The sequence below is a fragment of the Macaca thibetana genome, chromosome 2 (assembly GCF_024542745.1).
Source record: "Macaca thibetana thibetana isolate TM-01 chromosome 2, ASM2454274v1, whole genome shotgun sequence".
NCBI lineage: Eukaryota > Metazoa > Chordata > Mammalia > Primates > Cercopithecidae > Macaca > Macaca thibetana.
This window is the reverse complement of record NC_065579.1, coordinates 92,264,603-92,288,641: the sequence shown is the minus strand read 5'-3', so window position 1 is coordinate 92,288,641 and position 24,039 is coordinate 92,264,603. Positions and strand designations below refer to the sequence as shown.

Sequence of the window (24,039 nt, the reverse complement as noted above, 5' to 3'; positions counted from 1 at the left end):
AATCATGAGTGGTTCTTACTTCTGCTAACATGTCACTGGCCAGAGTAACTGACATGGCCATATGTAATTTCAAGGGACAGGAAAACGCAATTCCCTTACCAAGAAGAGGAGCCACACATATAAGTGAACAACAGTTCTAATATAAGTTGACAGATATCGGCCTGTTAATATGTGAAAGAAGTAATTTGTTTTTACTCTTAATACAGTTCTATGTAAACAAATGTACATAATCACATACAGAAATGTACTTTATATACAAAATAAATGAATAAAAAGGTTACTTTTTAGCAAAGAGGAAAAAATAGAATTGGTTTAAGAGCAAGAGATGTGTTTAAACCAAATACTGAGCTCAGAATGAAGATGCTGCCAGAAGTACGACTGTATGACAGAATAGATCATAGAAATGATTGTTTTCCTCCGGTAATGAGAACAGGGAAACCAGCCCAATAAGAATCTGCTTAACAGGATTTCCTATCATACTGACGCAGTAACCACAGAAAATAGAATTTATTTCACAAGAGAAGCGGCTGAAAGAAAAAAATTCAAAAAGGACAGGTGGCATATGACAAATTCACAAACAAATTAATGCAAAAAAAACACTACTTTTTAGCAGGGCACAGTGGCACATGCCTGTAATTCCAGCACTTTGGGAGGCCAAGGCAGGGAGATTGCCTGAGCCCAGGAGCTTGAGACCAGCCTGGGCAACATGGTGAGACCCCATCTCTACAAAAAACAGGCATGGTGGTGTGTGCCTGTGGTTCCAGCTATCCAGGAGGCTGAGGTGGGAGGATCACTTGAGCCCCAGGAGGTCAAGGCTGAAAGTGAGCCGTGATCGCGCCACTGCACTCTAGCATGGGTGACAGAGTGAGACCCTGTCTCAAAAAAATAAATAAATAACTTTTCATTTCAAGTAGCCCAAGTCAAAAATAAAAATAAAAAATTCACAAAATCAAGAAAGCAAGGAAGAACATTCTGAGCCCTTAGGCCAACTTTTAAAATTTGATTGGTATAAAGTTGCATTCCCATTTAAGCACACATATGCACAAAAAAAAGTGCTTAAGGCCGGGCGCGGTGGCTCACGCCTGTAATCCCAGCACTTTGGGAGGCCGAGGCGGGCGGATCACAAGGTCAGGAGATCGAGACCATCCTGGCTAACATGGTGAAACCCCGTCTCTACTAAAAATACAAAAAATTAGCCGGGCGCGGTTGTGGGCGCCTGTAGTCCCAGCTACTCGGGAGGCTGAGGCAGGAGAATGGTGTGAACCCGGGAGGCGGAGCTTGCAGTGAGCCGAGATCGCGCCACTGCACTCCAGCCTGGGCGACAGAGCGAGACTCCGTCTCAAAAAAAAAAAAAAAAAAAAAAGTGCTTAAAATTGAAACCAAAACAAAAGCACATATACTTTAACAAGGATTCAATAATCACAATTACTTACCTCAGAATTTGATATTGATTCTTTCACTCGGGGAGACTAAAAGAAATACAAAAAGGATGGTTGTTAACTCACAACTCAGGTTACTTGTAGTCAGTCCCAAACTGCAAGTGATGTTAAATGCAAGTCAACTCCATTTAATTCTGATCCATATATTAACTCACCAGCACGTCTACTGAAAGTTTTCTGGAAAAAATAACTGTCATGATAGTATTGTATTTTTTGCCCAGGTAGCCTGTAACAAATACATCAATGTACTTATCAATTTTAAAATTCTGTATTTTAAAATTGTAAGCTTTATAAGCATACATAATGGGACTGTCACATTCTCCAAAGTAAAATCTTTCTACTAATGGTGAACATATTATGTATATAAGATCCCAGACCAAACCTAAACTTTTAAGCTAATTATCTAATACATTCTCAAAGAGTAATTCTGTTTACAGGCTTGAATGGAGAAAACTCTTGAGCCAGAATTGATCTGAAAGCTGCATGTCAAGAGTCTACTACCCTTACTCTTGGTGTCGGATATTCAGGAATCTGGTATGTAAAGAAACATGGGTGGTCCAAAAATAAAGCATGGACCACTAGCAAAAATAAAGGCAGTGGAAATAAAACGATACTTGAGGTGAGGTCTCAAATATCTGATGTAAACCACATTTATTAGGAAATGACCAATTATAATCCGCCATATGAAAATTTAAGCTGTTTATTTGGTAAAATAATAAAAGTCAGCAGTAATTCTGGATACAGGCACTGTGGTTTACCAAAAAACTTACCTCTAAACAAATAACAATTTATGGTAAATTCTGCCAACAATGGACTTAGTCAGAATATGTCAAAGATCAACTGATGGTTTTTTTTACACTTTTATCACCATTTCATTAAGGAGTAATCAAAGTTCAGGTAATAGCTAATGTAGCATACCAAGTAAGTGGCCAACCCAAAAGGTTTTTTAAAAAAAAAAAAACAACTTTGTAAATACTGAATTCATCCAGACTACAAGAAAAAAAACTTGTGTAAATAATTTCAAACTTAACAAAAAAGGTGCTAGAATAACAATACAAGAACATAAGTATACCCTTTACCCCAATTCATTTATTATTAACCTTTTTTCCCCTTATCTGCTTTATCATTTGGGTGCTCACTTTCTCTTTCTTTCTAAATATATTTTTCCTATACCATTTGAGAATAAGTTGCATATATCATGGCTGTTTACCACTTAATACAGAGTGTACATTTCCTAAGAATGAGATGTTTTCCTATATAACTTCACACTATAGTTCTCATTAAATTTAACATGATATAATACTTTTATCTAATTTATAGTGTAAATGTCAGTTGACACTAATGTACTTTGTAGCCTTTTGTTTTTCCTCCAGTATGGGATACAGTCTAGGATCATGTATTGCAGGTAGTTTTCACGTTTCTTAGATTTTTAAAATCTGGAACATCAACATTTTTGGAAAATACAGTCCCTCCACTCCCACCACATACTTTATTTTAATATACGTCCTTCACTTGGGGTTTATCTGATGTTTCCTTATTATTATATTTACACGAATTCCCACTTGGAATTCTACATACTGATGTGTCCTTCTTACTGTATTACATGTTCATCTGCCCCTCGTTGGTGATGTTAATTTTAATCACCTGGTCAAGGAATTTTCCTACTTCTCCAGTATTAAAAAACCCTATTTTTTCCCCTTGTGGTGAATAGGTAATATGTGGGGACACACTTTAAGACCTTGAAAATATCCTGCTTATCAAAACTTCCCCCTATATTTAGCTTCATTGATGATTCCTACCTAGTCCTATCCTTACAACAATGATTGTAAAATGATGATTTTCCATCTCCAACACTCATCCATATATACTGGTCAGCACTTGGTAGTCTACTGTAATGAAGAACCATTCCTTTTCCCCCATTTGTTTATCTATTTGCTATTGGTATAGACTCAAAGATACCTATTTTCTAAATTATTTATAATTAATTATTGCACTTTATTTTGGTGGTTAAATTGTCCCAGATTTCACCAGTAGGAGTAACTTCGAGCTGGCGCTTGTGTCCTTATGTTTTTTTTTTTTGGAGTATCTTTTCCTTCTGGCAAAAGAAGATAATATTCAAGATTCCTCTTACATTTTCCCTGCCCAAGCCCTAGAATCAACCATTCTCAAAGGAGCCCTGGTTTCCTTTAGTGGGGAATGGTATTAGAGACCATTATCTGGATACAAGGCATGTCATTATTGGGGTTTCTTTGCTTCTGGGTCGTTCAGTAGACAAAGCTGAGAAATATATGCAAGTATAGACATATGTATATACATACACGTGCACACATACATTCACACACACACATACTTTACAAAGCTTGAATTCACATCAATGTCTCCAATTCAAACCCATTCCCACCAGATTCTTTCTTACCTTGCCCTGCTCCGTACCTGCGTATATCTTCTTCTATAGTGAGAATCCTGGTTCCCAAGAACATTGAGACATTTACTTATTTCCTCAATCCTACATCTACAAGAGTTTCTGAACTGCTCTGCATATGCAACTATGAAAAATAATCCTAATAAAAGGAGATCAAGGTTTATCTTAAGTTTTCTCTTTCCCCCATCAACTCCACCTGAGAACACATGGTCAAATACTATATTCATAGGTTACTTGGATTCTTTCTTTTTATATTCCCCTTCAGTACAGTTACATATTCACTTAAAATATAACTATAGACTTCCACTTCAGGCCATGATGAATAAACAGGGACCAGATTTATCTTTCTGTCTGAAACAACCCCACCTCTGCAAAAAAGACAAAATATATGAAACAAAAATTTTCAAGACATTGGGCATTTGTCAAGGAAAAACAGTGATCCCTGAAAGACAGGGGAAAAAAGTGGTGGGCCTTGTCCCTATATACTGCCTTGAAAGCTTCCAAGCTGTGGCATAGGGAGATGGAACCTAGATGAAATCCAAGGAACTGCCTGACTTGAGGAAACAGAGCTAACAGTCTGGGAGACCAAGGCAGATTAAGTTGATAAAACAGTACAAGGAAGGAGAAAGCTAGAGGGTGAGTGAACCCTACAAAGTTGCAGAGGGTCACTTTCGAATGTTTGACAGAATACTTATCAACGAATGCATGTGAGCAAATGCCTGAGAATAGGGGGGAAAACATCAAAAATGATGAGAGAGAAGAGTGCACAGCACTCACACAGAGCCAGGAACAGTGCCTATTTCCACCAGTCCAACTGGAAAAACTAATAACTCACAGGGGATTGGGTAGTGTTCTCAAAAAGGTCTTATCCCAGTAGTGGGGAATAAATGGCTGTAGGCTGAACACTACTCCAGACCCAACTAACAAATCATAAAAGCAAGATCTAAAAGCATTAAACTATTTCCAACTAACTTTAATGTATCCCAGAACAAAGCTCAAGAAGACTTACAGAAATACAAAATTGTCAGCAAAGCAATAAGGTGAAAATTACAATGTTTGGCATCTAATCAGATTACTAGATATGAAGAGGCAGGAAAACACTCCTCAAGCCATAATGAAGAGAATAATTAACCACACAAAACCAATTCAGAATTGACATGGATATTAGAATTAGAAGAGAATGATGTTAAAATAGTTATCATAACTGTATTACATATCTCCAAAAAGTTAAGTAGAGACATAGAAGATGGGAAAAAAAATTAAACTTCTAGACTACTACAATGCCTGAGATGAAACAGGAACTGGATGGGATTAGCAGAAGATTAGATATTGCAGAAGATGAATAAATTTGAAAGCTAGCATAAAAACTACACAAAATAGACAGAAAAAAAGAATTAAAAAAAATTAAGAGAAACAGTGTCCTGTGAGACAACTTCGAGCTGCCTAATATATATGTTACTGGGGGACAGAAAAAAAAGTTTGAAAATATAATGGCTGAAAAATTTCCAAACTTGATAAAAACCTATAAACCCAAAGATCCAAGCTCAACAAAACCCAAGCACAAGAAACATGAAGAAAAATATACCTAGGCATATCACAATCAAATTTTCCAAAACCATTTGTAAAGACGAAATCTTAAAAGCAGCTAGGGAAAAAAGACATGTTACTTATAAAGGAACAAGAATAAGAATGTCACAAAATTTCTCAGTGGAAAGATGCAAGCAAGAAGATGGTGAAGAAACATCTTTAAAATGCTGAAAGAAAAAAACCTGTCAACATGGAATTCTATACCCTGAAAACATACCTTCTCAAAACAAAGACATTTTCAGACATAAAATCTTAAAGAAATCACCACCAAAAGACTTACAACACAAAAAATATTAAGGAAAGTTTTTCAGGCATAAGGAAAATAATATAAATATGGAAATCTGGATCTACATAAGAGCATTATGAATATGGAAGAATTTTGTCAAAGCCTTTTTCAGAATCTATGAAAATAAAAATATGATTTTTCTCCTTAGATCTATCAATATTATGAGATTTCCTAATACTGAACCATCATTGCACCCTACCCCGTTTGGTCATGGTATATTCTTTTCTTAACATAGTTCAATTTAGTTTTAAAAGATTCATGTTCTTAAAAAGAATTCATGGTCTCAAAAATGCTATAAAGATAACATGAAAAATACTGGACAGAAAACTACTTATTCTGTGGCCAAAGTAGGTAAGTTTCTGTGTTGTTTAGATACCAATGTATTAGGGTTATAAGAAAGCTACTATAACTATTTCAGAACTACCAAATTTATCTATAGATAGCTAGATAGTAATAATTAGATACTGAAAAGCTATAATGTATATCTCCAAATATTTGTTAGTCAGAAGAAAAATAGCATCATCATCCCTTTCACAGGAAGCTAGAGAACTACAAAATTCATGCAGCTTTAGCTTCCTCTGGTAGCTTTAATATAACAATACATGACAGTATCAATTCAGAGACGAGTCATGTGAAAAAGGAAGGATGCCATAGTCTCACATTTATAAAGAAACATTAAACTCACAATTGTATGTAAACAATATTTGCATTTATCTTCTAAACAGTGTTTCCAAGCTTAGAGCTTAATAGATTCGTGCCAACTTCCATTGGAAAGGCCTTTACAAACTTAGCTCTGCAAAAGGACTAGACTCAAAGACCTCATTAGATAAACAAGGTCAACAAATATTCAGGGTTGATCAACAGAGAGTCGTAAGTGCTTTCTGATCCTAAAAGCAGATCCTAAAAGCAGGAAGCAATATACCAGTATACTCAGTATTCATCCCACAAAAACAGTCCTAAGCAGTCAAAGGTATAATACTCTCAAACATTTATATTTCCTTATAAGCACTTCCAGTCTTAGGAATGAGTCCTGACAACCTGAGGCAGTGCTTTCAGGTAAGAGTGATGAAACGAACCAAAAGGAAGACTCTTGTCTTCACTGTTTTTAGGAAACACACATACGTGTGCACGACAGATATCTAGGATGCACAAACTGAATAAGAGATACACCATTCCTCCTTAGAAGGATAACAGACTTCAGGGGAAAAGCTTCCATTACTGGGCCTTCAAGTTCACTAACCTTTTCTTCTGCAATGTCTAATTGGCCATTAATCCTATCCAGTGTATTTTGCATCTCAGACATTTGTAGCTTTCATCTCTAGATTTGGGTCACTTTTATATACTCTAAATATTATCATATTCAAACAGATGTCTAAGTCCAACTTTCCATGCAGAATTAACTGGGCTCCTATTATTAATAAGCTGTTCAAGGTAATTCTGTCACAATTGTATTCTTTACATTTTAGCTGGTTAAGCTGAACAAGAACCACACAAAGTTCTAGCTAAAGTACACAGTTTAATAAAATTTACCCTGAGTTGTGAAATTGCTGCTTTCCCTTCCTCACTTTCTTCATCAAATTCATCATCACTCCACTCCCAGCCTCCATCCTCTGTCTTATGGAGGCGGCCACTGGAACCTGGTACTCTCCGAACCTGCTCATTAGAAAGAGAAGTGGGTTATGGTGGTGTTTCATGCTTACTAAGTATGAAACTCCATATTTCTCTCTTCTTCTATCACTTCAATCCATTAAGTAGATAATCATTTTCCCCATAAATGTTCCCATACAAATTCATATCCTCCAACCATCACCTGCTCTACTACCTGTCTTTAGTAACAACCACTGTACTTCTATACTCTTGAGCCCAAACATCAAAATCCTTCCTATGTAAAATCACAGGTAAAATCCGATTTTAAATGTCCTGAGACATTTAAGGAAAAAAAAAAAAAAGGTTTTGGGTGCTCAAAATGAATAAACCCAAGATTTAAAATGTTACTTTTTCTTTTTAATTTGTTAAGTCAAAACTATACTTGCCTATGATTTCAAGAGTACTAGAGCTGTGCATGTTGTATTAAGAAAAACAGAAACCTCCTAACCTTCAGCTTCATCTCCACTGGCAACCCTTTCAACTCATTTTAGCTTATCCTTCTGCACATTCATCTCTCGAATACGTGTTCCTATCATTACTTACTGATTTTTTGGTTTCAAGAGTTAACTGTGGGACTTCCCACAATAGAAGATGAAAATTTAACTCTGTTATGAACTCTCTATTCTTTTCTCAAGATATACTATAATTTTGGTTAGGTCAATATTCAGTGTTTACATAACATGATTATATGTATCATATTCAGACCTGAGCCTATTGTGTATTACCACTTCTATTTCCCCTGTAGTTCATATTTACTCTCTCTCAGCTGTTTATATCTCCTTTTACCATATTCAAATGGGTATTCTGTCAGTATCATCTTCTTGAAGAAGACTCTCACCAGAACCTCCTGATCTGTTCCATCCTAGACTGGTTTCACAGCACGTCTCCTACTTCAGATCAAATTCTACCATCAGCCAGAGGATTGTGCGTCCTGGATCACATGACTTCTGTTTTTAGTTTAAGCACCATCTCCACTATTAGCATGTATATTAAAGTCATGCATTTCTGAACTTATCTTGATTCCATCTTCACATTTCATTCATTGTTTGGTTAAAAAAGAAAAGGCTGTATCAGTAATTATTTTCTTTCATACCTTTGAAGAAAACTGCCTCATTGTATTTGGCTTCCAGAAGTGCTACTGAGGTCATCAGGACTCCTGATCCTGTCTGTGACATTTCCCCCTCCCTGGAAGACTACAGATTCTTCTTTTTGCCTTCAGTATTCTGACTTATCATGGTAATGTGTGTTAGCATTAGTCTATTTTTATTAATTGTGTTGAGTACTTAAGACTCTTTCAATCTGGAAATTCATGACCATCCAGTTTTGGACATTTTTCTTGAATTATTTTGTCAATGATTTACTTTCTTCTGTTTTTCTCAGTTCTCCTTTTCTGGAATTCTCTTTACTCAAATGCTGAACCTTCTCAAATGGTCCTCTAATATTCTCAGCTTTTTTGTTTTCTGTATCTGGGCCTTTTGAACTCTTTTCTGGGAAATTTCCTCAACCTTTGTATTGAATTTTTCATTTCTTCTATGTTTTCAATTTCCAAAAGCTTTTTGTTGGTACTGGTCCTGGTTCTCTGAAAGCTCCCTTATAATTCATACACCATACAACTGAACCACTCAACGTATACAGTTCAATGATTTTTAGTATATTCAAAGTTGTGCAACCATCACTACCATCAAATTTAGAACATTTTTATCACTCCCCACAAGACATGCCATACTCTTTAGCAGTAACTGCCCATTTCTCTCCAAAACCCCCAGTCCTAAGTTACCACTAATCTACTGTTTCTTTATATTTGCCTGTTTTCAACATTTCACATAAACTGAATCATACAACGTATGATCTTTTGTGATGGACTTTTTTAACTAGTATAATGTTTGAAAGGGTCATCCACGCTGTAGCATGTATCAGTACTTCATTCCTTTTTATTGTCAAATAATATTCTACTGTATGAATATACCACATTTAATAAATTTAATAATCAGCTGATGAACATGTGGGTTGTTTACACTTTTTGGTTTTTATCAATAATGCTGCTATGAGCAGTGTACACATTTTTGTGTGGACTTACGTTTTCAATTCTCTGGCGTGTGCCTAGGAGTAGAATAGCTGGGTCACATGGTGACTCTGTTTAGGCTTCTGAGGAACTGCCAGACTGCTTTCCAAAGTGGCTGCACCATTTCACATTCCCATCACCAGTGCAGAAGTGTTCCAATCTCTCCACATCTTTACCAACAGTTGTTACTGTCTTTTTGATTATAGCCATCCTAGTGGGTGTGAAGTGGTATCTCTTTGTTATTTTGATTTGCATTTCTCTGATGGCTAATAACACTGAGTATCTTTTCATGTGTTTATTGGCCATTTATATATCTTCAAGAGGTTTCTATTCAGATCCTTTGCTCATTTTTAAAAATGTGTTGTCTTTTTATTTTTGAGTTGCAAAAGTTCTTTATATATTCTAGATACAAGTCCCTTATCACATATATGATTTGTAAATATTTATTCCCATTCTGTAGGTTGTCTTTTCACTTTCTTGCCAGTGTCTATTGAAGCACAAAAGTCTTAACTTTTAATAAAACCAATTTACCTACTTTTTCCTTTTATTGCTTGTATTTTTGGTGTCATATCTAAGGAAGCTTTGCCTAGCTCAAATTCCCAAAGATTTATAGCTATATTTTCTTGCAACAGTATTATAACTTTAGCTCTTATATTTAGGTCGACAATCCATTTTGAGTTAATTTTTTGTAGGATGAGAGTAAAAGACCCAACTTCATTCTTCTGCATGTGAATATTCAGTTGTACCAAGGCCATTTGAAGATGATTCTTTAGTCTTCACTGAATTGTCATGACACAAATGCTTCTTTAATAGTATCATGTTCACTTTTTGTGCATGTAAACTTTTTTTTTTTTTCTTTTGAGACAAGGTCTTGCTCTGTCACCCAGGCTGGAGTGCAGTGGCATGACCATGGCTCCCTGCAGCCTCTACCTTTTAGGTTCAAGCGATCCTCCTGCCTCAGCCTCCTGAGCAGCTGGAACCACAGGCACATGCCACCACGCCAAGCTATTTTTTTTTTTTTTTTGGTAGAGTCTGGTCTTGCCTTGTTACCCAGGATGGTCTAGAACTCCTGGGCTCAAGCGATCCTCCTGACTTGTCCTCCTAATGTGTTGGGATTTACAGGCGTGGACTACCACTCCTGGCAAATATAAACTCTTATCTCTAAAGGCAGTCATGATTTTACTTAAATTATCTTCCTATATAGTCTGTTTCCTGTAAGTTTCTTTTTTTCCTTCTATTTATTTTGTCCTCTATTTTTCTCATTAAGAGGTTTTCCTCAGGTATCCTGTAATCCTAGATCTATGCTCATATTTCAGAACAAAGAACTAAAGCACTGATTGGAAGCACTGAGCTTTTAAGTGGGTGGAGTTTGCTTCACTGCAGAGTGATGTGGGTGAGCATTTCCCACCTCCCATGTCAGTACTTTTGATTTTCCTCTTAGGCTAGTCAGATTGATCAAATAAGGATTTTTCAATGTCTTGCCTAGGGGGTAATAAGCCTTAATGTTTATGTTCCGGGAGTTGAATGAAGTGATATAGATTCTTAATATTCAGTGTGTAAACAATTACTTAAATGCCCTTTTCAGTAAGTTATTCCCATCTTTAACTGTGCCTGGTGTCCTTCAGTTCAGAGACCATTTCTTTTACCCTTCTGCAGAACAAACCTCCATACATCTCCTGGAGTGCTGCATGGAGTAGGGGAAGGAAACCAGAGTCTAACTCTATCTTAAGACTTTCAACCAATCTTCCTGTTTTTAGCCCTACTTTCACTCTCATTTCTGGAGGTACCCGGCACTGTTAATTCCCTTCCCTTCTGGGGTTCTGTTGTATATGGTAGCTTCCAAGCTTTTCTTAATACTGGCTTAGCAATTATAGTTCTCTGATTTGCCAAGTCTCTTACCACTAATTTATGGGCATCACAGTTTTGAAAATTTGGTTGCAGCTTTCACTTCTCCCATTTTTTGTATACTAGAGGTTTATGCCTTTCCTTTTTATTCTCTTTTTTCTTTTCTTTTTGAGACAGAGTCTCACTCTGTCATCCAGGCTGGAATGCAGTGGCATGATCTTGGCTCACTACAACCTCTGCCCTGCAGGCTCAAACAATCCTCCCACCTCAGCCTCCTGAGTAGCTGGGACCACAGGCACGCACCACCATGCCTGGCTAATTTTAATTTTTGTATTTTTAGTAGAGATAGGGTCTGCCATGTTGCCCAGGCTGGTCTTGAACTCCTGAGCTCAAGCAATTCATCCGCCTCAGCCTCCCAAAGTGCTGGGATTACAGGCATGAGCCACTGTGCCTGATCTCTTTTTATTCTCTTAACAGTTCTTTTAGTAAATATTTTTTGGCAGGAGGTATTCACCCAGGCTGGAGTGCAGTGGTATGATCACAGTTCATTACAGCTTCAACCTCCCAGGCTCAAGCGATCCTCCCACCTCAACATCCTGAATAGCCGGGACCAAAGGTGTATGCCACCACACCTCATTAATTTTTTAATTCTTTTTGTAGATATGAGGTCTCACTATGTTGCTCAGGCTGGCCTTCAACTCCTGGGTTCAAGCTATCCTCCCACCTCAGCCTCCCAGAGGTGCTGGGAATACAAGCATGAGTCATCATATCCCCGGTATGAGGCTCACTCTTTTTTTTTTTTTTTTTTGAGACAGAGTCTTGCTCTATCGCCCAGGCTGGAGTACAGTGGCACAATCTCAGCTCACTGCAACCTCCCTCTTCTGCATTCAAACGATTCTTATGCCTCAGCCTCCCGAGTAACTGGAATTACAGACATGTACTACCATGCCCAGCTAAGTTTTGTATTTTTAGTAGAGACGAGGTTTCACCATGTTGGCCAGGCTGGTCGCGAACTCCTGGCCTTGAGTGATCCACCTGCCTTGGCGTCCCAAAGTGCTGGGATTACAGGCGTGAGCCACTGCATCCAACCTACTCTTCTTAAATTAATCAGATTTCAGATACTAAATCAACATGAATCTCAGATGGGATTTATTATAAACAAGAATAAGCACAGAAATTTTATCCATATTTTTAATAAGTATAGAAATATATACATATTATTTAAGAATATCCTGTGTGTCAGGAACTATTCTAGGTACACTGAAGATACAGCAATGGAAAAAAGTCCCTGTTCTCATTAAGCTTTTATTCTAACGGTACAGAAAGACTGTAAAATGTCAGATGGTGGTAAGTAGGGTAACGGGATAGAGTCATGGAGGGTACTATTTTAGTAATCAGAGAGTATTATTCTGAGGAAAGGCCACTTGAGTAAGATGCGACATAAAATGAAGGAATGAGCCAAGTGAATTTTTAACCTAGTAACTATCCATGAGAATAATCTTCCAGGTCTCACCCACTAAAGACATGACTTTAATTGGTTTGGGATGACACTGTCTATGTTTCTTTCCTTTTTTTTTTTTTTTTTTAAGTCCCCAAGTGATTCTGACATGAAACGATGGATTATAGCCACTGAAAAAGATATATCTCTAAAATAGAGACAAGTTAACTGTTTTATCAGTGCTTATTAAGAATATCATTTCTAAGTATTTACTATACATTTCTGGTTCTTTGTTTTGTTAAATTCTCAGAATAATATCAAAATTCCCAAGCAGTGAGATCTATGGAAGAGAATAAGCCACTGCTAGACATAACGCTTCTGACTTCTCGGACAGGCCTACCACTGTATTATATAAGGTATACGACCTTTACCTTCTTCAAGTCTATCATCAACAGAAGCCTCTTTTCCTTCACATTGGATGAGTATGCTTGAGCAGAGAAGTAAGAGGGGGGAAAAGGGAGGATTTTCTTCTCCCTACTTTCACAGAGGTTCATAAAAGTATCATGGACAGGAAAATTAATATATTCTGCCCAAACTGAGATATTAAAGCATTCTCCATGCTCACATCATGACCAAACTTCTTAGAAATTACATATACATAATAAGGTTCTTTCAGTCTTTCTGTAAAAGCAGTAGAAAATTTGGAGTTCCAAAAAGGGTACTGTGACTTATACCCAAAGCTATAAATGCTATGTAAAATCACAACTCATTCTGGTAGCTAGAAACAGTTATCAAATCAGAGTTTAGAATTAATTTACCAATTACTATCTAGCATTCCCTTTCATCCTAATAGACAGCAGAGTAATACAAAGGCATACAGTAGACCAAAGATATTTGCTGAATGAATGTATCAAAGAACGTTTTAGATAGGATTGAAAGAAAACCAGTAATTCTCATATACTATTAACAATGTATTACTTAATATATTTTCAAAATGCAAAAATAAAGTAAATTTTTCAGGAAAAGTGAGTTAAATTCCGATTTACCTTTTTTGCTCTTTCAGAAATGGTTGGTGCTCTCTGCAATATTTTTTCTTGAAGAAATTCTTTATTCTGGAGAGGAAGAGTAAGTATTTTGTTCTTATAAGTTTAAAGGTACCAAAAAAACCCCACAAAAATGCTCACCATAATCAAAATGTTATATAGTAACTGTTCTGTAATGAAGTATGAGAAAAACTTCCATTTGTTTACTCTGAAGTTCCTTTAGTACGTTACTACCACAATTTTATAAATTGAGACAGAAAATTAAGATGTAGTACACTGTATGAACCATCGTCTATGAAGAGTTTGCTGTACTGTATGTTCTTTGAGATCATGGTCCTAGATTTCCAACTACAGTAACATCCTACTAGTTGATATATTTGGGAAATGAGATGTTTACAAATTCAGTAGTAAACCTTAAAATCAGAGTTTGGTATTTTTCACAAATTATATTTATAATGGTAAAATTTAATAATCATTATTCCTATGATCAGTTTACCCTAATATTTAAAAATGGATTGACTAAATTCTGAAGCAAGCATCTTAATTATCAAAGGCTGTATACATACTGCTTTCCACAATTATTTTATTTACCATCATTTTTCCAAACATAATCATCCAACTTCTAAGCAGTGAACATAATCTGAGTAATTGAGGAGCATCCTATAACACACATAATCAAAAGCTAGAATTTCCTACCTTTGCTTTCTGGAAAAATTTGTGCCTTAACAGTTCTGCTGCTGTTGGTCTAAAACCAAGGAGGGAGGGAAGAAAAGGTTTTACAATTAATTCAAGTGTAATGTGAGATTCCATCATCAAAAATCAGAAAAAAATTTTTTCAACAGCAAAATAAAAACTCAGTATACTCCACTTTCCTTAAACTGCTAAAAAGCAAAACAAACTTGATACAAGACATTGAATAAAATAAAAATCTCAAAACAAATATTCTGATAATAATTATTAATATTCTTTGAAAGAGTCATTAGTGAAATGTTTTTTCTGGAAGCATGATTTCTTAATAGAGTCTAATATATTTGCTAATTAATAATATTAATTTAATATTTAATATTATTTCCCAATAAGTAAGCTAGACAAAATCTATCTAACATTTTTAGCAAGGCATAAAAATATATTTAAACACTCAAAGAGGAAATGGACCAAATCAAGACCTCCACTTCTTGCCACATGGTAGCCTGCCAGCCTTCAATTTAAGGATCTGTGGTAACCTTAAAAATAGATTTCACAATCTCTCTTTAAAAACGAAAATTCTAAAAGTAAAGTATATTCCCCAAATTTAACAAAACTCAGTTTACCTCATTTCTTCATGGTCTTATTTCCTTTTAAGCAAAGACATGACTGTCAATTTTACAAGCTTTTAAAAGAATAACATTCAGAATAAAGAATTTAACATTTAAGAAACTGGACCTGATTTTTTGCCACACACCTACCTGATCCTGAGCAAATCACAACCTCTCTAAGGTTCAGTATTACTTGGCCAAGTCCCTAAGAGCAGTAGCTCTTAAACACTGCTGTGCATTAAACTATCTGGGAAGAATGTAAAAATCCCAATGACCAGTCGGGCACCATGGCTCACACCTGTAATCCCAGAACTTTGGGAGGCCAAGGTGGGTGGATCACGAGGTGAGGAGTTCGAGACCAGCCTGGCCAATATGGTGACACCCCATCTCTACTAAAAAAACACAAAAATTAGTAGGGCAAGGTGGCATGCACCTGTAGTCCCAGCAACTCGGGAGGCTGAGAAAGGAGTATCACTTGAACCCATGAGGCAGAGGTTGCAGTGAGCTGAGATTGTGCCACTGTACTCCAGCCTGGGCAACAGAGCAAGACTGTCTCAAACAAACAAACAAAAACCCAATGACCAGGCTGTACCTCATACCAATTAAAGCAGAATCTTTAATTGGCTTTAGTAATTTTTAAAACTCCCTAGGTAATTCCAATATGCATTCAAGTTTAAGAACCAGCACCTCCGATGATTATTATAAAGATTTAAAAACTGGGCCGGGCGCGGTGGCTCAAACCTGTAATCCCAGCACTTTGGGAGGCCGAGACGGGCGGATCACGAGGGCAGGAGATCGAGACCATCCTGGCTAACACGGTGAAACCCCGTCTCTACTAAAAGATACAAAAAACTAGCCGGGCGAGGTGGCGGGCACCTGTAGTCCCAGCTACTTGGGAGGCTGAGGCAGGAGAATGGCGTAAACCCGGGAGGCGGAGCTTGCAGTGAGCTGAGATCCGGCCACTGCACTCCAGCTTGGGCGACAGAGCGAGACTCCATCTCAAAAAAAAAAAAAAAAAAAAAAAAAAAAAAAAACATTTAAAAACTGAATAAATGTGAAAGTTTCAGTTTGCATAGCAAACTGAAATCCAACATTATCACTCTTATTTTTCCATTCACTCAAGATTCCAATATGCTCAACAATGTGATTGCTCAACATTGCTTATTATTCATTCCTTTCTTCTGACTTCTAAAGTACAACTTATGGGTTCTTTCTAAAATACAACTTATGGGTTCTTTAAGTGATAGAATGTGACTGGAAAACTCAATTTCCGTGTGCAAAATAATTTCATGCTCATTCTTGAATGATAGTTTGACTAGCTGGAGAACTCTGGGTTAAAGTCACAGTCATGAGCCTCTTAATGCTTTGGCCAACAACATACTATGTATCTGACAGTAGAGCAACAGGTTACACTAAATAGCCTACGCATGCAGTAGGCTGTACCATCAAAGTTTGTATAAGTACACTCCATGATGTTCACACAATGACAAAACTGCCTAATACACATATCACAGAATGTATCCTCATCATTTTAAGTGACACATGACTGCATTTTCTCTGAACATTTCACTAAATGCTGGCCTCAACTGTTGTGTTATTGGGTTAGTGGCTGTCAAGTCTACCTGCTGATCCTCAGTAGGTAATCTATTCCCTGAGATTGCCTGTAGAAGTTTCTCTTTGTTTCGTGTCCAGTAGTTTCAAAACAACGTGTACAAGTGGAAGAAGGGAGACACTGCTTGGAATTCTATGGCGATGGTTCTTTACTCTGAGAATATAGGTCTTTCATCAACTCTGGAAAATTCTCAGCCATTATTTCTTTGAATATCATTTCTACCACATTCTCTCTAGTCTTTCCTGGTAAGTTCATGTATACGTACATGTACATTTGTGTGTGTGTGTGTGGATGTGCATACACACACATACTGAACCTTCTCAGTCTACCCTCCAAATGTTAATATTTCTTTCATATTTCCCTCTTTGATCTTTCTGTGCTACATTCTGAGCAGTTTCCTTCGTATACTGTAGTCTGATTAAAACAGGCACTCTAGTCCAGTTGTATGGGTCAGAATTCTGATTCCACCATTTATTAGCTGTGTAACTTTGGGGAAGGTTACTTAACCTCTCTGTGATTCAGTTTCTTCATTTGTAAGATAAAGAAAATAACAGTGCTATTCTCAAAGGATTACTGTAAACAATAGTGCCTGGTACTTGATGAGTAAATAAATAATCTCCTTTTAGTTTTATTGGTTGTTCTGTTTAACCAGTCCATTGTGTGTGTTATTTTAACTTAGCAATGTTCTAAACAAAGTTTAATTTTGGTTTACAAACTGGAATAGATTTTCTATAGCTTCCAGTTTTCTTACTTAAAAAAAAAGTTTTATAATAATTTTAGACTTAAAAGAGCTGCAAAGCTAGTACACAGTTCCTACATGCCCTTCACCACCTTCTGCTATTGTTAACCTTTTACATAACCACAGTATAATAATAATAAAGAAATCAACTAAAATATCAACACTGGTATAATACTATTAACTAAACAACAGACTTCATTCCATTTCTCCAGTTTTTCCACTAATGTCCTTTTTCTGTCCCAGGATCTAATACAGGATACTCTGTTGCTTTCAGTCTTCATGTCTTCTTAATTTCCTCCAATCTGTGACAGTTTCCTAGTCTCTCTTCCTTGGCCGTTTTGAACAGTGCTGGTCAGGTATTTTGCTGCATATTCCTCGATTTGGGTTTGTCTGATGTTTTCTCATTATAGACTGAAGTTACAGATTTAAAGGAAGAATACCTCAGAGGTTATATGCCCTTCTCATTTCATCATATCAAGAGCTGAATCAGTCTTATCAATGTCTGATTAATAGTGATGTTAACCTTGGTCATTGGGTAGAGGAGGTGCATTGTGAAGTTACTATTTTTCCTTTTTCATATTCTACTCATCAGAAGTGAGTCAGTAAGTCCAGCTCACACTCAAGGAAAGTTTGAAATATTAATCACTATATTTTTCATTTCTGGCATTGCTATTTGGTTCTTCTGTCACAGTCACAGTCTTTTCTTGTGGGTTTGATTTCTTCTAATTTTAGTTATTTTCAATATACTTAATTTTATATCTTTTCAGTTTATCACTGCATTACCTAAATCTTTTGGAGCACTAATCCTTCTGCTTGTGTCTGCTAACTAGTTCATGACGTATTGTTTCACTGTGTGTTTCTTAATTTTGGGTTGTGACCTTATTTCAGTGGGGCATTATGTTCAGGAATCCAAAGGGAGCTAGAGTTGAAAGTGTTCTTCCAGTACAGCTCTGTGATGGCTTCTATCAAAAATAAAAAACGATTTGGTGAAGCTTTTTTAACTTTCTAATCCTGTGGGTTCCTGGATAACATAGGTAGTATAAACTCTAAACCTGTGGAACGTTCAGGTTGAAGGGCTTGATTATTCAGGAGAGGTTTTTGTTGTCTCTTGCTGATGACAGTTTTTATTCTTGTCTATCCTTTTACTAAGGATACAGACATCTGAAGTTCTTAGCTTTAAGAAGAAGAATCTCAGTTTAAACTCCCCACTGGGTAGACCCAAGATCTCAATTCCAGTCTTCACATGGGAGTTACAAATCCAAATCAGTAGGTTATCAGAATGAACAGTGACCCACAGAAGACAGCCACGGGATTAGTTCACAATATTTCTTCTTTAACTTTGGGCTTCCTCATTATTTTTGGTATCTGAGAATCTTTAAGTGGGATAGATTTTATCTGGCATTTCTAGGTATTTGTAACAAGAAAATTTTGTTCCTTTAATCAACTAATTTGGTAAAAGAAAAGTGTTTCCTGTCTTTTTTAAGTGTTTACTCAGAAACAGAAAAAAAATTATAAAAACGCAGGTATAAATTTTGTTTTTCTTACCCTTTCCAATATTTCCAACAATAAATTCTGAAACCCTATTACATATACTAGAGATGTGATCAAGAACATGAAAGTCTTTCCCTTTTAATGATCTTTAGAGAAACAAAAATTAAAGAACTAGGTGCTAAGAAGCTGAGTGGAATATATATGTGAAACAGACAAATAAGATTCAGAAGGAACAGAGCCCTAAATTAGGAATCAGGACTTTTTGAGATTCAAGTCCTACTCCTATGACTAAGTATCAAGTGACCTCAAAAATAAAAGGTTGTACTCAATGATCCCCAACATTCTACGATTCTGTTTAATTCATGAAGTTACTCATATTGGCTGTTCTTATTTATTTGCTCACTTGTCATTCAATCTGTCTAATAATGATAAGGAAACTATTTGAATTTTTGGTCCACTTACTAAAATATCTTTCTAATATGGAAATAAGTATGATTATTAGACACTAAACATAATTTTTCTATGTGTCTTGCCTTTATTAATACTGTAAATGCCATTAAGACATTCATTTATAAATTTTAAATGCAAATTAAAAACAAACCTCTCCACTAACTTGGCACTTATTAATACAGAATTCACAATGTACAACTTTGTAAGAAATTAACAAGGAAAAGGCTGAACTATTTAAGGTATACTGTATACTACAAAGAAGGCAGAAATCAATTCATTTCTGTATACCATAGTATAATGGTCTCTGTATACTTCTTTAAAGTTTATATTTAGTTCTTTTGAAAATAATTTCCTGTGCATACAAGTATGTGACTCTTAGACTTCTCACGATGTTTTATTAGAGAGAAAAGTAGATGTTTTCTCATATTTTACCTTTTTTCTGGATCTTTTTGAAGGCACAATGAAATCATTTTTCTAAATGATTTTCCATATTTTTTCAGCATTTCTTTATCTTGAACACCAGTTTCCAAAGAAGGAGGATCATTCTGCAGTGTCAGCATTAAAACCTGCAAGAATTTTCAATATACTATAAACTTGTGATGACTCAGTAAAGTTTAACTACTGTGGTCAAGATTTTTCAATATAGGCACTCCCCCACCAACATACAAATATTTTATTTCCTTTAAGTTTGTATCTGAATCAGTTGTTTAAAATCCAGAATCATTAAGTGTATTTCACATAAATAATATGCTGTAGATGGTTACCTTCTTAACACACACACACACACACAATGGGTATTATGCAGCCTTAAAAAGCAAGAAAATTCTGCAATATGCTACAACATGGATGAACCTTGGGGACATTACGCTAGCCATGCAAAGATAAACACTGTGGGATTCTACGTATATGAGGTATTAAGAGCAGTCAAAATCATAGAGACAAAAATGATTGCCAAGGGGCTAAGAATGGGAATCAAGAGTTACTATTTAATGGGTATAGAGTTCCAGTTTTAAAACGAAAAGAGCTTGGATAAAGATGGTGGTGACAACTGCACAACATTATGAATGCATTTAATACCATTGAACTATATACTCCAAATGGTTAAAGATGGTGGTCAATTTTATGATCTGCGTATTTTACCACAATAAAAAAAATTTTAAAAACTTGCAAATGGCTCTGAAAAGGAACTGGGACTTGAGCTGGGGTAGTATTTGGAATACAAGCCTCACCTTCATTGGTGGATATTTATGGTAAGGAGCTGCCCCCGTGGCCAATTCAATTGCTGTAATTCCAAAACTCCAAATATCAGCTTTGAAATCATAACCTCGGACCTGCAAAACAGATTTGCATCATTATTTTTACCAGCACAAAAGGACTTTTAAAAGTTAGCTTCTGGCCAGGCACAGAGGCTCACGCTTGTAATCCCAGCACTTTGGGAGGCTAAGGCAGGCAAATCACCTGAGGTTGGGAGTTCAAGACCAGCCTCACCAACACGGAGAAACTCCATCACTATTAAAAGAAAAAAAAAAAAAAAAAAATTAGCCGGGCACAGTGGTGCGTGCCTGTAATTCCAACTATTCGGGAGGCTGAGGCAGGAGAATCGCTTGAACCTGGGAGGTGGAGGTTGTGGTGAGCCGAGATCATGCCATTGCACTCCAGCCTGGGCAACAAGAGCGAAACTCCACCTCAAAAAAAAAAAAAAAAAATTAGCTTCTGAGGCCGGGTACAGTGGCTCCTGCCTGTAATCCCAGCACTTTGAGAGGCTGAGGTGGGAGAATAATGTGGGCTTGAGGCCAGGAGTTCAAGACCAGCCTGGGCAACATGGTGAGACCCCATCTCCACAAAAAAAAAGCTGTTTTAATTAGCTAGGAGCGGTGACATACACCTGCAGTCCAGCTGCTCAGGAGGCTAGCTTGAGCCCAGGAGTTCAAGGCTGCAGTAAGCCATGATGGCACCACTGTACTCCAGACTGGGTGACAGAGCAAGACTCTGTCTCTAAAAATAAACAAACAAAAAAGCTACCTCTAATGTGTACCAAGAACAATGAAAGTGTTCATAAGCTTTAAACCAATAACATAAAGTAGGCAAACTCTAAACATATTTGGTAATAATACACAACCTGAATGTTCACCAACAGTGAAGAAATTGTTAAGTATGATATATTTTAAAAATTACAGTCAATTAAAAGCAATATTTATTAATTCTATGTGAAAATATAAAAAACATTTCTGATAAAACATGAAGAAAAAAACACAAAATTGCTCATACGTCCTGAAACTTTTACAAACAGTAAAATACTAGAAAGAATTAAAACAAAATGTTTTGTAGTGCGGTAGCTTTTTTGTTTTCCAAAGGATCTGTATTGTGGTATTATCACCTTAATTTCTATAATGAAAAAGTTAACGAAGGTTGTGAATACTTTTAAACTTTTTACAGTGAATATGTTGCCAAATTTCTCTACTTATATACTGTCACCAGCACATTACATGGCTATAAATTTTAATTTTCTATCCTAAGCAATATAGGAGAAATAGGTTTGGGGAGTGTGTAGTGTGTAAGACCTAAAATTAAGGATCCATAGTATGTGCTGCCTTGCCATCTGGTAAAACTGAAGGGCCTCTAGTGACCTAAGTACAAGTTCCCCTCCCCACTCTGCTCTTGCAGATAATGTCTCCTAGTCCAACAATCCTCCTTATCAAAGGACCAGGTACAGTTCCTGCTTGCCCGACAAGCAGATTTCGGTTCCCTGTCAGCCAGTCTTATCTTCTCATGGAAACCAAGGGGCATCGCAATCTGCTGGTACTACAAAGCCTGTCTCCAAAGCCCCTTCTCGTTCATTCTGTTAGTAAGTGCAACTCTGCTGGTCCTGCATGGCATGCAGTATCCTCCTCCCCTAGGCTATGAGTATATGTGACTAATAGACAGCTGTCAATCTCATCTGTCCAGTGTCAGGTGTTGTATGTTCAGCCATTCCTATAACTTTACAGTGGGAATCCTTCCCTCACCAACAGGGTGAATACAGGTGATTAAAACAGAGTAAAAATGAATTCGGTTTGTAGCATACTGAGTTTGATATACCTATAAGGCATTTATGTGAAGCATCTATTAAGAACTAGAAACAATTATATGGAGGCTTAGGAAACAAAACTGGACATAATTTAGAAATCATTAAACCAATAAATCTGTATGTAAAAATTGGTATAATTTGTACTAATAAAATTATTAAAACAAACCTCAATTATATTATTGCTGAGTTTCATATATCCTTTGCAAAGTTCTAGAGTGTTTTTGTTGTTTTGTTTTCAAGGGTGGACTAAAATCCTACCCAAGGAACAGGGACATGTTTCCCAAAGCTAACCTGGTATGCCAAAGAAAAGCAAACACTATTAAGTTTTTTGAGTTTTAAAACAAAGCCCTAACCCATTTAAAATTGAAAAAAGACACGGTACCTGTTCCATAACTTCAGGTGCCATCCAACAAGGAGTGCCAACAAAGGTCTTTCTCACTTTATTTCGGGTAATATCACCACCAGTTGCTAAAAAAGCACTAACCCCAAAGTCTGAAATAGAATACAACAGCAAGGTATTTAAAGTGCATCAACTATCATAAATGAATAGGAAAACAATATAATGTAGTGACCATCCTATATATAAATAAAAAGCATGATAATTTCTTATCTTTTTGCTGAACTTCTTGACTAAATTAAGACATAGCTTAGACTAGGAACAGTGGCTCATACCTATAATCCCAACACTCTGGGAGGCCAAGGCAGGAGGCTCACTTGAGCCTGGGAGTTCAAGAACAGCCTAGGCAACATAGGGAGACCTCATCTTTACAAAACAAAAAAACAAAAAAGACATAGCTTAGCAGGTGCCTCACTCCATTCCTCTCCACTCCCACATATCATCATCTTCTCAGATTTTGCCCCTTGCTCTAATCCATTCTACATACCACTATCGGATTCATTCATCCATTCATTTTTAAATTATCACTTTGACATGGCCCTTTCAGCTCAGAAACTCCTACAGAATGAAATCCAACCTTTTTAGCTTAGTATTCAAAGAGCTCTCAAGAACTCAGCCCCAAATAAATTAGAGTTCATAATTCTAAATACATATCCTAACTACACCTCTTAGTAGATGTATGACATGGGTAAACTTAGTTCACCTCTCTAAGCCTCAGGATTTTCTCTACAAAGATTTTATCCCACAATGCTGAAGCCAAAGTACCAGTCACTGATAAGGAGGACTGCCTGCCTCACCATGATCCCCCCTTTTCTGTAAATAGCCCTGGGTGTGTATCTGTACTCTCTCACCTTGACCCTGGGCATACCTGATTTGAGCCAGGGTTAGACACCTTAATCCAAGGTAGGCCTATCTTAGTCTCCTAGAAATGTGAAGCTTGAATGGAAAGACAAAGAAATTAAGGGTCACTGGAGCTAAGCCATGCTAACAGCATCCTGAAGGTCACCAGCACAACTGGGTTCCTGCCTATTCTGAGGCTTAGCTGTTCAGCTGATTTTTTTAATTCTGTGTACTTCCTAGTGTATTTTAAAAATTCCTGCTTTGTTAAGTCAGTCACTGATAATTCCCAATACAACCAAAAGAACTTTAACTAATATACTGAGGCACAACTTATCCAACTTTTACATACCTATTCTGACTCCCCTTTTGTTTTGTGCCC

At 36.6% G+C, this 24,039-nt stretch overlaps 1 protein-coding gene across 2 annotated transcripts in view; it reads right to left on the bottom strand.

Annotated features, from left to right (window-relative positions):
- Positions 1-24,039, bottom strand: part of OXSR1 (oxidative stress responsive kinase 1) — a 93,974-nt gene that overhangs the window by 12,317 nt on the left and 57,618 nt on the right. For both annotated transcript variants that reach the window (XM_050780322.1, XM_050780323.1), the window contains 7 exons: positions 22,806-22,915; positions 20,586-20,687; positions 19,789-19,922; positions 14,466-14,514; positions 13,773-13,838; positions 7,265-7,387; positions 1,434-1,469 (listed from right to left, as the gene is read on the bottom strand). In XM_050780322.1, the coding sequence (XP_050636279.1) occupies positions 1,434-1,469; positions 7,265-7,387; positions 13,773-13,838; positions 14,466-14,514; positions 19,789-19,922; positions 20,586-20,687; positions 22,806-22,915 (620 nt within the window). The remainder of the gene's footprint in view (positions 1-1,433; positions 1,470-7,264; positions 7,388-13,772; positions 13,839-14,465; positions 14,515-19,788; positions 19,923-20,585; positions 20,688-22,805; positions 22,916-24,039) is intronic.